This window comes from Fringilla coelebs (genome assembly GCF_963513975.1).
Source record: "Fringilla coelebs genome assembly, chromosome: 6".
NCBI lineage: Eukaryota > Metazoa > Chordata > Aves > Passeriformes > Fringillidae > Fringilla > Fringilla coelebs.
The window spans coordinates 39,462,788-39,476,653 of NC_140034.1; the positions used below are offsets into that span (position 1 = coordinate 39,462,788).

The 13,866-nt window shown below is 40.6% G+C and overlaps 1 protein-coding gene across 10 annotated transcripts in view; it reads left to right on the forward strand.

The window, feature by feature from the left end:
* The window catches only part of MADD (MAP kinase activating death domain), a 68,175-nt gene that overhangs the window by 20,341 nt on the left and 33,968 nt on the right, over window positions 1-13,866 (forward strand). For 5 of the 10 annotated variants that reach the window (XM_084208119.1, XM_084208125.1, XM_084208121.1 and 2 more), the window contains exons 6-18: window positions 977-1,090; window positions 1,758-1,838; window positions 2,998-3,054; window positions 3,802-3,980; window positions 4,579-4,814; window positions 5,173-5,329; window positions 6,274-6,377; window positions 7,209-7,402; window positions 7,991-8,322; window positions 8,974-9,113; window positions 10,328-10,429; window positions 11,281-11,319; window positions 12,861-12,963. In XM_084208119.1, coding sequence (XP_084064245.1) covers window positions 977-1,090; window positions 1,758-1,838; window positions 2,998-3,054; window positions 3,802-3,980; window positions 4,579-4,814; window positions 5,173-5,329; window positions 6,274-6,377; window positions 7,209-7,402; window positions 7,991-8,322; window positions 8,974-9,113; window positions 10,328-10,429; window positions 11,281-11,319; window positions 12,861-12,963 — 1,838 coding nt within the window. The remainder of the gene's footprint in view (window positions 1-976; window positions 1,091-1,757; window positions 1,839-2,997; window positions 3,055-3,801; window positions 3,981-4,578; window positions 4,815-5,172; window positions 5,330-6,273; window positions 6,378-7,208; window positions 7,403-7,990; window positions 8,323-8,973; window positions 9,114-10,327; window positions 10,430-11,280; window positions 11,320-12,860; window positions 12,964-13,866) is intronic. The other 5 variants (XM_084208122.1, XM_084208126.1, XM_084208128.1 and 2 more) reach the window with 2 other exon arrangements.

Here is a 13,866-nt window from a genome sequence, read left to right on the forward strand (position 1 = left end):
CCCTTCCCCCTCTAAACTGAGTATTAAAGTTTGTTGAGGAGGGTCCAGGGTAATATTTAAGGATGCTTGAGGGCTCTTTTATTCAGAGTTCAGAAACTATTGCCTGCAATTTCAGAAATATGAAGTGTTGTTTAGCTTCAGCTGGGAGCCTGGGTTTTGCCAATAGTCAGTTCTTTGCAGGAGCTCATTATTCTGCTTGGAAAGATAGAATTCAAGCCATCTTACTACTTCAGTGCTCTCCTGCAACTGATGCTGTAGATTTGTTCTTGTGCCACTCCTTGGAGGGGACCAACAGTTCTAGATTAAAAGAATAAATTAGCCTCCCAAGCCACTGGTCTCAAGCTGCTAGTTGGTTTAAACCTTTTTCCTAGTTGATTTAAACCTTTTTCCTCTGCTCATTGCCTTGTCAGAAGCAACCTGAATTTCCCCCTAAGTTTTCCACATACATCTGAAAAAATGTGTCCATCCTGTACTTCTTAGAGATGTTATTATTTTGAAACCAAACTACCACTATGAGCATAAGGGTAAAGTCCTTGAATGTGCCTATTTACAATGGCATGGACTCAGTTTGAGCTGAGGATGTATTCATCCATAGCCTCCTGCTTTTCAGCTTAGGCTCTTACTCTGAACATTTCTTTTTTTTTAGGACCACGATAGACACGGCACTTGTTTGCAAAGAGCTGTGTAGCCATATAAATTATGTCCTGGGTGGCAGTGGGACATGAAACATGGGAGATGGAAATATATTTTCTCCTAGATGAAAATTGAGGCTTTCTGAGCAGGAGCTTTTATTTTTTTGTTTTTAATTTTTATTTTTATTTTTATTTTTTAATGCTTCCATTGTATGGTATTAATTACTTATTTATCAATGCATTTTGTGTTGTCTACTCTGCTGTAAACGTGCTGTAGTCAATAAATAAATATTTGGGAAGAACATGGTCAGATCTTGTACTTAGTAAGTGTGTCTTTCTCTCAGTTGCTTCTAGCCCCTACACCTTATATCATCGGTGTTCCAGCAAGTTTCTTCCTTTACAAACTGGATTTTAAAATGCCTGATGATGTGTGGCTTATTGACCTGGATACCAATAGGGTAAGTGGCACCCATAAGAAGTTGTGGCTTTGTTTCCATTAGCTGTGTACTGTCACCAGTGTAACCACTGAGAATTTAGTAATGCCTGGTCTCAGTCTGCCTTTGCCAGTCCCATCTTAAACTTTAGGATTTTGTTCCTTGTTGTTTCTCAAGGTCCCCATGTCTTTTGCATTAGGCATCCTTTTTCAGTTAATTGACCTGGCTATATCATTAGAAGGTGAATCTTCAAGCAAATGATAGAACTTTCTTCTTGACTAATTGTCAGACTGGCTTATAGCCCTACTTAAGAAACCCAATCTGTTAAGAACCTTCCCACAGGTTGTCATGGTTCAAATGGGGCTATGTATCTCACTTTCTACGAGGGTATGAGCACGGCTAATTTAAAGAAAATGTGAATAACATCATCGACTGGATGGAAAGTGTGGGTTGATTCAGATTTCTTGTTTTTGAGGTAAATGGTAAAGTAACTCCATTGTTTATTATATTGTAAACAATAACAACCTTAAAGAATGAAGAGCAGGCGTCTGTCTGAGACGGAAGTTTTTTATTTCTTATTTTACTTTTGTGTCTTTTATTCCTCAGTGTCTGGAATGCTGGAGGTTCTGGGGATTCTGTTTTGGAAATCACTACAGCTGGGGAATTTTTAGTCTGTTGTGCTTAATTACAGGTGATTGTTCCCACCAATGCGGAATCTTTGCCAGCACTGCCAGAACCAGAAGCTTCAGAGCTGAAAAAGCATCTGAAACAGGTAATATGCACTTTGGCAAAAGGACTCAGATGCAGTAGAATGTAGCATATGTAGTGTTGCCTAGTCTTCTGCTAGAGTGAATAAGAATGCAAGTCCGTGAATGTAAAGCTGAAATGTCCCTGTACACAACAGGTGGTTTTTTATTTGTTGTTTGAGGCCAACTTGTTTCCAGTCGATGCAGAAAGTTCCAGATTCCTCCTTTATGTTTGCCATGTGGGCTTTAAACTCTGACTTGATCCATCAAGCTATGATCATCTTTGTTTCCCCTCCATTCACAGATCTGTGTGTGAAGTGTCAGTCTCTCCTCTCAGGTCCTGCTAAGCCATTAATCAGCTTGGGTCATCCTGGCTGATCGTGTCAAGCAGGTTTTATCTCTTTATTTCTGTTTTCCTTATGCACGCTGCATGCAGTATCTAAAGGTAAAGTGTGTTACTAATGTGATGAGGTTTGCCCTTTCTCTTTCCTCATAGACCAGGAGAGCAAAGTGTGTAACCTCTCTGATATCCCAGTACCTGCTGTCAGCACAGATGGAAGTGATGTATTGCCTGGAGTTTTGTTAGATCAACCTTCCCCCCACTGCTGCCTCACCCCCTTGCAATTTCAGGCACTATTTAGCAAAACTTTCTCACTAGTGCAAAGGTAAACTCAAGTATCAGAAGAACAAATTGCAAATTTTTTGAAGACATATTTAAATTCTCAGAGTGTTCACCCAAATTCAGCTTACATTCCCTGTGTGTTCCTATGGACATTTTTATTAAGGGTTTGTCATTGGCAAAGGAGTTCTGCTGTATAAAGCAGACAAATTGTGGCCCACGTTATTAAGGTTAACACTTCTGTGTGCCTTTGGTTCTTGGAGTCAATAAATGAATTTCAGGATATCTGCTTTTAAATTGCTGTAGGAAGTTCTAAGCTGCATCTTTAAGGACAACAAGCTTGCCTATTTCCAAAGTGGCCAGATATGAATGTTTGGGGGTGGGGCAGTTATACCTCTTTCCTAAGATGTGTCTATTTTGTGGTCCGTTTTGTTTTCCTCTCATTTGTGATATTTGGTAGTAATAGATTTTTTTTTCCTTCCATCTGTTTCTCTGTGGTCATGTGTTCGTCTTGGCTCTGATGGGCTGCTGTGGTGTTATCATATGATCTTCCATCTTGCCTCCAGTGTCTGGTTAGCATGACTGCAATCACTCAGAAACAGCTGCTCACTCCTGACAACAAGGTTCTTTATTTTATTCTTTTCCCCTCAATTTTCCATTTTACCCCTTTCCTTTGGAGGTTTTCTTTTTGTTAGTTTCTTTGTTTTGGTTTTATATATTTATTTATTTTTTAAGTGAAAAGATGAAGCCTCAGTGGCAAATGGGAAAAATGAGGAAGATTTAGATAGGTCTGGGTGTCCAGGACTGGTTCTCCACTTGTGCTGCTCCTTGAAGATTTTATGAGGGTTGAAGTGGTAACTTCATGGACAGATGAAGGCTTCATTCCAATGGAAAGTGGAGGTTTTCAGGGATAAAGCAGATGTTTATGCAGAGGTATCTCCACATTTTCCTGGAATATCAAATTACTTGTTGAATAGCCACCTTTAAGGGCAAGTTTCAAGGCCTTTAATTCCCAAGATGTATTCAAATTACACATGGAAATAACTCTACAAGCTGTAGAGTTATGCAGTGCCATACTACTAGAGGTCCAGTTAGGACTATCTGTTTTCATGTCATTAATGATCTGGCAAAGTGGAATTCTGTGCTACTCCTTGACTGCCTCCAGGACTGTTTCAGCATTGAGGAGATCATTTTGACAATCAGCATAAAGGAGAGCCTGGAGATACTTGTTGACTCAGCGTGGAGGTGGTTTAAGAGGAATTAATGGAGCATGCATAATTGTTGCAATTGCCTAGAGGGCAGGGTAGCTCTGATCATTTGTTCCTTAAATAACTGTTCTTGCTGAATGTGTGCATAATGTCCTTCAATAGGCCCTGGCCAGCATGAGCCTGAATACTCAGCCCATTCTTAATCTAGAGAAGTTTCATGAGGGGCAGGAGGTGCCTCTGCTGCTGGGAAGACCACAGAATGATTTGCAGTCTACTCCCTCCACAGAATTCAACCCTTTGATCTATGGAAATGATGTGGACTCTGTTGATGTGGCTACCAGGTGAGGCTTAACAGGAAGGTGTCATTGAGTCTTCATAAAGGTTTGCACTTGAGGGCAGCACAAACATTTCCGTGGGTGAAACAGCATCTGTCAGGTACTATTGTAGATTCTCCTTGACATCATGTGGGGGAAAAGAGCAGTAATTACAGTGTTTATCTCATATCTATTACCTGCATGAACATAACTGTGTATCTTGAGGGGATGTTTTGCTTCTCGCATTTTCCTATAGATCGTCCACTTTACCTGGATTTGTCAGTCTGATATTGTATCCTCAGCTTAAATCACAAACCTTAACTACAGAAAAAAAACCCTGGGGACTTAGTTGTTACCTCAGCTAGTAGAAACAAGAATGATATCCTTCACTGAGTGGGTGTTTGTGTTAAGATGGTGAATTAGAACAAAGTGGTTTCTTGCGTTTTGGTTTGTCTGGATTTTTCTTTTGTTTTTTGCAAGACAGCTGTTTTCTATGAAGAGTTAGGTTAACATTCTTCAATGGTTTGAGACATTGTCTCTGGCGTACCTTTTAAGGGCTCTCTTTATTCTTTTTTTGTTACGCTCTGTGTTTTTATCTAATGTATTGTTCTCTGTTTCTTTTTAGGGTTGCTATGGTGAGATTCTTCAACTCACCAAATGTTTTGCAAGGTTTCCAAATGCATACTCGCACTCTTCGCCTCTTCCCACGACCAGTGGTAGCCTTCCAGGCAAATTCTTTTCTTGCCTCTAGGCCCAAGCAAACACCTTTTGCTGATAAACTTTCCAGAACACAGGCAGTAGAATACTTTGGAGAATGGTCACTCAATCCTACTAATTATGCTTTCCAAAGAATTCATAACAGTAAGTGTTGGTCTTGCCTTTCCTGCACTTGGATGTAATGCAGTAGCTTAAAAACCAGACATTCTAGGGAAGGATTTAATTTTATACTGTATTAGTCCTGCTGGGGAGGAAAATCTAGTTCAGGGGATATTTTTCACTTTTTATGTATGGCCTCATGTGTTTCTCCCAAGTTAGCCCTGCTATCGGCGAGTTGCTCCTGCAGTTAATTTTACATCTTTTTTGATTATGGAGAAGTCTTGCTGGCCACTTAAAGACTGTCCCTTTGTGCAAGACTTAGTAGAGGGTAGTGTCACTGTGAATGAAGGCTTTGACACCATTAAATGAGTTTGATTAATGCTCTCCTTGGTTTTTTGTGCAGACATGTTTGACCCAGCCCTAATTGGTGACAAACCCAAGTGGTATGCTCATCAGCTGCAGCCCATCCACTATCGAGTCTATGACAGCAATTCACAGCTGGCTGAAGCCCTGAATGTCCCAGCAGAGAAGGAAACAGATTCTGATCCCACCGATGACAGGTTAGTGGGGAACATGCCTGTAGTCACATAAGAGTTATTTCAGATTGCTGGGCCTCTCCTACTTCTCATTTGCAGTCTTTCTCTGTAGTCTGCCAGGCTGTTGTTTCATTTCTTGACTGGGCAGAATACTGACACTGAAGTAAATTTTCTCACTGCTCTGTTATCACAGCAAGCCTCTTAACCCTTTGCTAGTGTATTCATTTGATGTGATACTCCATACTTATTTTCCTGTTTTCTTTTGCTACCTGTATGCCACTTGAATTCATCATTTCCTCACACCCTTATTGTCTTTTCTTCCATGCTTTTCTTTCTCTGGTTATTTCTGTTGCAGTACTGCAAATACCCTCAGCCATCTTACCACTCTTTTAAATCTCTCTTCCCTATCCATAGTTACGCAAAGCTTGTGACCACCTTGTGTGTTTAATAAAATGAAAGGAAACTTTATATAGTAGTTTTTGGTCATATTTCTTGGAGTGTTGTGTCTAGTTTATTGCCTTTCATTCCTTCCTGGTTTGTGAGATCTTTCAGCCTTGGACTTGCACATATTTTGCATTCTACATAGCACCAGTTGTCCTAACAGAATGGGATTTATCACTAGTGTAAAAAGGAAATGCTTTTACTTGTGATTCCCGGTTCCCTTGAAGTTGTCCTACATAAACACACACATTTTGTGAATTAATACATTATTCTCTACTCACTTATGTTTAGCCTCATAACTTTGCTAAGAGATTTGAAATGTCTTCCCATAACTCTTCACATACCTGAAAATTATGTTTTTTGCTCTTACTTTTCATGAAGTTGGCCTGTGAGATTTGTTAGTAGCTGCTATAATATGAGATTTTTAGGAGGTCCATGAAAACAGTGCTGATTCACATCTTTAAAGCGTCAAAGGCTGCTGTTGTTTGATGCTGCCACTCATCTCTCTCTCTCGCCTGTTGCGGCAGTGGCAGTGACAGCGTCGACTACGACGATTCAAGTTCCTCCTACTCCTCCCTTGGTGACTTTGTCAGTGAGATGATGAAATGTGACATTAATGGTGATACCCCAAGTGAGTAACTTTTGCTTTTACTTTCACAAGGTCCACATAGGTTCCCTTTCCCAATTCATCTGAAGCACTTCAGGAAAAAGGCCTCCCCTAAATCTCTGAATCAGAACAAAGTATTGTCCCATTGCGGTCTTGCTCTGAGGTAAAAATGTGTGGGTAGACTGAGAAAGGACATTTCTCCTGCTTGTAAACAATCTCCTCCAAACAACACTGTGAAGAGGAAGAACAGAAATAGGTGCTGCTGAACACAACTGGTTCACTAGATCGGGAAACAACCTGCTGCTGCCAGTAAATACTGTGCAATATGGACAGCAGAGTGGGCTCTCGCCTGTCCCTGCATATTGGTTCTCAGTGCTAGCTTTAAAGTATTACTCTGTCCTAGTGGGGACAGAAAAATGTATTCTCTGCGGCTTATATGGAAACTGTATAAACACTCTGTTCAATAAACTAAATCTAGAAGTCCCAAAACATTTCCCATGTCCCAAGGACAAGAGGTAATAATCATAAGCTGCAACAAAGAAACTCTACTTGGATGTAAGGAAAAGAACTTAATGATTATTGTAGTTGAATAGGTTCCCAGGATCACTGTAGAATGTCAAGCCTTAAAAGCTTTCAAAACTCAGTGGGACAAAGCCCTAAGCAACCTACTTTAATTTTGAAGGTGCTCCTGCTTTGAGGAGAGAATTGGAATGGATGACCTCCAAATGCCCTTTACAACCTGAATTTTTATGCAAGTTGATTCTGTTGAAGTTCCCGTCTTCTAGGAATATTTAGTTAGACGGGCAAAAGGCTGAGGAAGGCAATGTTGTTTAATGAATAATGATGTGTTTGCAGATGTTGACCCCCTGACTCATGCAGCCCTTGGTGATGCTAGTGAAGTGGAATTTGATGATTTTCAAGAATATTCAGGGGATCCTGATGAACAGACCATGGATAGCGAGAACTCCCAGGAGAATAACCAGCCTCGTTCAAGTTCCAGTACTACAGCCAGTAGCAGCCCCAGCACTGTCATCCATGGAGTGAATCATGTGTGTACTGAGATGAGTTCAGCCTCAAGATCAGCGTATTAGGATATAAAGAATGGGAGAATGCACGTGGTTCTTTCTGAGAAGGGAAAAAGCTAATAGGACTGTGACACCATGCACAAATTTAATTGCATGCTCGCCCTAGACTTTCTGAGCAAGGTGGAGTTTGCTGGTACCCTCTTATGCTGGGATAGACCATTCCTGTACAAAAAGTTCCAGTGCATTGAAAAATGCAGCATTAGCTGAGAGAAATGGTCCAGGTTGAGACTGCAGGAATTGCTTCTACAGAGTCTGGAAAGGCCTGATATCTTTAGGGGAACAGGGAGTGGGGGAGGGAAACTCATGAACTTGTGGTCTTTTAAGAGGAATGGGAACATGGTAATGGAAAGCCATTATCCTGTGCTAACACTTACTAGTCAGAGCTGTTTTAAAGGGAAGTAGGTCCCTAGAACAATGCACAAATACTGCAGTGTGTATGAAATCCTAGTTTAGAGACACAGATAGTGAGGATGTAGTGGGGGCCCTGTAGCAAGCAGCAAGGACTGTGCAGATTTCCCAGTTTGAAATAATTGTTCTTGTCCTGCCCTTCAGTTGTATGTAATGCAAATTAGCGAACAGATCAATGATTTGACTGGTCCACAGGAGGCAGCAGACTCAGCAGAAATAGAAGAGAAGTTGGCTGCTGGATTTTCAAGCCATCTCTCTTCCTTGCCATTGCAACCAAGCTTTCCCAAGATAAGCTTGGATCGTCGTGAGAGTGACATCGCAGCTGGCAGCATGAGCTCCTCAGAAGGGGTGGTGAGGAAGCGAGAGTATGACAATCCATACTTTGAACCACAGTATGGTTTTCCTACAGAGGATGAAGATGATGAGCAGGAAGAGAGCTACACCCCAAGATTTAACCAGAATCTCAATGGAAGCAGGCGAGTCCTCCTTGTCTCCTGCCCTTCTGTACAGCACTTCTGGGGTTTCTGTCTGCTTCATGTAGTTTAACATTCATGCACTCAAATGTCTTTGGCCATTGAGATTTATTGTTGAACACTTTCATTTAATATTGAAGTGCTGTCAACCCTTTCTAGTTTGAATAAAAGCATTTGCGTAGTCCTTCAGTTCCTTACTTTTATGTAAGCAGTAAAAGCTGTGAGAATTAACAGTTCTTTCTAGAACATTCTAGTATATCATGTGCTGATTTCTGGAAACTCTTTCGGTAAATCTTTGTATTTTGGGGGAAAGATACTGCAGTGATTGGTGGCAATGGGTTTTCTTCTTACTCCTTTCAAACCAGAACCCTTTTGCCTGCAAGTCTGCCAATGTCCTTTTGCAGACAAGTTTTCAGCATGCCCTGAAAGGCTATAAAAGCCTGAATGTAAAGATGCTTCAGTTCTCTTTTTTTTTTTTTTCCTTCCTTGTTTGTTGGGTGGTTTTCTTCCTTTTCCAGAGGGTGCAGGTAGTGTGGTGAAAACTGGAAAACTGGTGGGAGTGAGACCGTCGTCAGTCTCCCACAACCATATGATATATTGATTTGGGGTGGGGAGGGGGAATGCTAATAACAGTTGTACTTAATTTCTTTAAAGGTCTCAGAAGTTACTTCGGCCAAACAGTTTAAAACTGGCCAGTGATTCTGATGCAGATTCAGATTCCAGGGCCAGCTCCCCAAACTCTACTGTCTCCAACAACAGCAGTGAAGGTTTTGGGGGCATCATGTCTTTTGCAAGTATGTACAATGCATTAATTAAGCTAGTTTTATTTATTATATCAGAGTGTACAGAGAGATGGAACAGAGACATGGCTAGTCAAGGGAATGAGTTGGTTGTCAAATTGTTACCAGCTCTCCAGTAGTCATGGTGGCTTACTGACAACTGCTGACAACTACTGCTTTATATATTCTTCAGTAAGAAGGACTTTGGTTTTGTGGTTAGCCCCTTGAGTTGTATGGCACTTTAGGGCACAGATCAGAAATTTCTTCCGTTTCATTTAAACAAAGCATTGTGTAATTTTATCAAATTGATAAAAAATCTTACAGTAATATGCCTTCCATACTGCCATGTTTTGTGCTTAGGTGCAAAATTCAATTCCTTGACTGCCTACTTTCAATTATATTTTAATAAAAAAACCCACAGGTGTGGAACATGAATCTAGAATCTCTTAATGAGTGGCAGAAGACATGGCTACTTTCACTACAATAAAAAGCAGTGAAAGAAGTTTGTAGCACTAGGGAAAATATATTAAATGTTTCTGGTAAGATGACTGTTACTAAAATAAGGCTACAAAAATCCAAAGAACCAAAGAAAATTAAAATAATATGTTGACACTTTAATAACTTGAAGTATTAATCAGCTCCTTTATTTAAATGTGATGCTTTCAGGCTGTCTACAGGCTTAAGCTGATGATGGTGCATAATTGTGTCCTTAAGATCTGCCTGTACCAGGAAGAATGTATGTTTTTTCCTAATAAATTAATAGCTTCTATTTCAAAGCATGGTTCCATGGCAGATTTACAGTGTTTCACAAGACACAGTGCACAGTCCTCACTTCAGAGTTACATGTTTTGCAGATCTTCTGTCATCCTGTTTTCTCATGTGGCCCAGCTATTCATTTGCTCCCAAAACCAGGATTGAACTAGAAGGTAGACCTAAGGTGATGTGATCTAAGTGCAGGAAGACAGGAGGATTTTGCTGTTATATTTCAGCCTCGAAGATCCAACATCAGTTATTGTAACATGAATGCTAAGACTTTGGTTTTTGTACTGTTTAGAATAATCCGATTACAGATGTGGTTGCAATGTAAATGAGGTCATGCTATGGTTGTGAGACTTTTGGGTAATAACGAAGAACTTAATCATTAAGGATCTGAAATAAGATAGCAAATTACAGGATCTTTGGGTGTGCAGTGAGCAGTAGACATTAATTGTTTTTGTCTTCTGTCATAGGCAGCCTGTACAAAAACCACAGCACAAGTTTCAGTCTGTCCAACTTAGCCCTACCAACCAAAGTTGGGAGAGATAAGAATACTCCCTTTCCCAGCCTGAAAGGTAATAATTTTTCCCTTTGTCTTCTACAGCCTTTTCAGTTCTTGTGACTTGGCAGTCTGAGGTCCTGCCCCTAACAGGAATCCTGGGAGTGATGCCTTTTGGTTGTTTGGGTAGTACCTGTCTTAAGGAGCAAGACAGTAAATTGTTATGATATTCCTTAGTCAGTCTTTTCCCCAACAACTGTTGGGATGGCAGAGTGTCCAGTCTAGGCTGAGTTAACAGAAACAAAACAAAACCAACATTCATAGTGTATTTTGTTTAGTTTTATTTTTAAGTACTTAGTGAAAGGAATGAGAACCAAGAGGTAAGTCCTGCTTTTGTACTGCCACTACCTTCATGCTTAGCCTTAGGTAATTTATAAGAGTGATGATGCTGCATTTGTAAAAGGGGGTAATGCCAGCCTCCCATGGAGACTGCAGATTATGTGAATTTCAAAAGTGTTTATCATCTTTTCAGATTGCTAAATAGAAAATCACATTACAGCCATGCTTTCAGTTCTATGAGAGTCCCTAGCATATGTGCACAATCTTTTCAGTCTTTTATTTTTTCAATCTCCTGTTTGTCTGCAGAGTCATTAGATAACATGTCTGAATGGGCACTAGAGAAATGCCCCTCACACCATGGGTGTTAGACAGCCTGGTCATCCTTGTACCAAATAATAATGTGATATCACAGAGGTAGCTGAGCTTGCAGTGGTGTCGTAGTGTTGAGACCTTTTTAGATGCTACACAGAGGAAAGGTTTTATTTTGTCTTTTGAGTTATTCTACCTGATTAGAACTTACTGCTTTTGTTTTAATGTGTTGATTTTTTTTCATTTATTTTTTCCTCCTCATCACTTTTATCGGTAAAGATTACTTTAATCTGGAATTGGGAAGGGATGTGGATGAAGGTTGGTATGATGTTTTGCTGACCTTTGACCTTGTAGAAACAAAGACCAAAAGGTGGATTTTGTGTTTCTGCTTTGGACTTTGTTTTTGAGACAACTAATCATTCCCTGTGTGTAAAATGAGGAGTAACAGGACTGGTAGGGTGAAAACACTAGCAGAGACTCTGCACAGCTGTTTTTGACAACCTTTTACCAGTTGGTTATGTTTTTCTGTCCAGTTGTACTGGATAAGAAACATGCTTTGTGCCAGGATTGTTTCCATGGGTAAACTTAATGACTGATTCCATGCATTGGAAGAAAACAGTGATGGGGTTTGCCATTCCTCATTCATGCTTTGTGCCTCATCTTCTGCACATTGGTGTTCTTTTCTTGACTATTTTAATCCTGTAGGGCCTTTAATGTTACTGTGCAGATATGAGGATGGGATTTCCATGGAGTAGCTCAGTCTGTTTTATGCATGTGCAAGTGTGTGTGAGAGAGTGTGTGTGTATGTGTTCATTTACATGTGCATGCTGGCTCAGTGGGATTCCCACTGGGCACTTCAGTGGTTTTTAGACGTTTTTGTCTCTGTTGTAGAGATCCAAAGTTGCTGCATTAACTTGTTCTTGCCAAGCGTGTGTTTCTAACTGTAATGGGAAATGATGCTGGGACTCCATTTCATTGCTGCTGTTTGACCACTTTCCATCTTCCTTTTTAATTTTTATTTCACATGCATCCATTGATATTTTTTCCTTGGTGATGCAGATGGTTTTTGTAGTGCCTTTCAAATACAGTATGTGCAATAATGTCCTTGAAGATGCTATACACTGGTTCCACGATGCCAAATTTCAAGTCAACCACTATCTTTTAAGATACGTTATTCTGGCCCTTGTGGTCTTGGGCTTTCAAGCATCCTTCCTGCTCTAGTGTCATTTGGGTTTTATTTTGAGGGAGGGCTGGGAAGAACCTGGTAGCTGGATTCTTTTGATGCTGACAGTGGGGAGTGTAGATATTTCAGTACACTACTAATTGTATATTTTGTGTCCCAGTATTTGGGTTAAATACTATAATGGAGATTATTACTGAAGCTGGCCCAGTAAGCAATGAAGGTGGGTTCCCTACAGCATGAGCTGTGCATGATGTAACAATTTCCAGCATTCCCTGTGCCTGACTTCGGGCTACCTTTCTCACTGGGTAACCAGTACCACATGATCTATACTAGTCACCCTCAATGCATTATGCTTTTACATATAGTGACTAATTTGAAGATGGTTCTTGTTGTGGAACTGCATGCAGAGCAGCCAAACTTTTCCTGCCTCTCACCTCCTGCTCCCATTACCATCTCTTTATCTCTCCGCATTACTCCCATTACTGTTTTCTGCCGATGTGTGATGCTAGAATATGATATATGCTGCTGCTTTTTTGGAGTTTCCATTTTGTTTGAAGTCTGTTACCTGTTATTCGAATAGGTGTGTTAGCCAACTTTAGTGTTGCTTGTTACTGTCCTGGGATCAGTTTGTTTTCTTCCCCCCTTTTCCTCTCCTTCTGTTGTGTCTCCTCTTTAGGAAACAGACGGGCCCTTGTTGATCAGAAGTCTTCAGTCATAAAGCACAGCCCAACAGTGAAAAGAGAATCTCCATCACCTCAGGGACGATCTAGCAATTCCAGGTAATATTTTTTTCCTGCTTTTCAAGTATACAGTGTAGTTAGAGTGGCCTCATACCTGTCCAATGTTTTCTCAGAAGTCTAGCTGTTGAAAACTAAATAGTACTTTTCCATTGCCCTAGACCTGGACCTGTTACTGTCTAAGAAGATTTGGTACGGATGTCTTACAGTTAATAGTGCACATGCTTATTTTTCTGTGCTCCAAAATACATCCTTCTGTCTGAGATCCAAAATGTTCCAGGTTTCTACTTTAACTCAGTAGTGATTCTTTGTAATTGAGTGTTCTGAGTGATCTAGCCCATTGGAGTTTTAATGCACCATGCAGGGGGATCAGCTGAGTCCAATGAAGAAGTTTGATTTCATAAATTCATGTGAAGTGCTTTTCTCAACCTTGGGAAGGGACTCAGAATGGTGCAAGTAAACATTGCCTGACATGTGCTTTTGCTTTCTCCTCCCTTTCTTATGTAGCAGTCATGGGTAGGGTGAATTTATTTTGACCTACTGGGTTTGGGAGACAAGTAAGAGCAGTAACTGCAGTTCAGACTGGGGAGTGTAGTAGGTTGCGCAGGAGTTTCCTTCTTACCTTTCCCTCTGTGGCAAAAGAAGCTGAGCAAACATGTGCCACACAAAACACGTGCCAAGGCTGCTGCAGTAATGCATTAGTAGTGCTACACTTCCTCTTTTAAAGAAAGCCTGCAGCTCAGATGTGGGAGCTGTGGAAGAAGGTTGAGGCATAAAGGATTCCTATGGATTCTGAGGGGTGCTGTGAAAGTCAAGGGTAGAGTGGTACCTAGAAGAGCTAGAGGAAAGCCTGATTATGGCTTTTTATAGGAAATAAAGGACAAAATAAAGTATTTGATACTACACCTATGGAGCAGAGCTTGACCTGTGTGCAGTTACATTAGC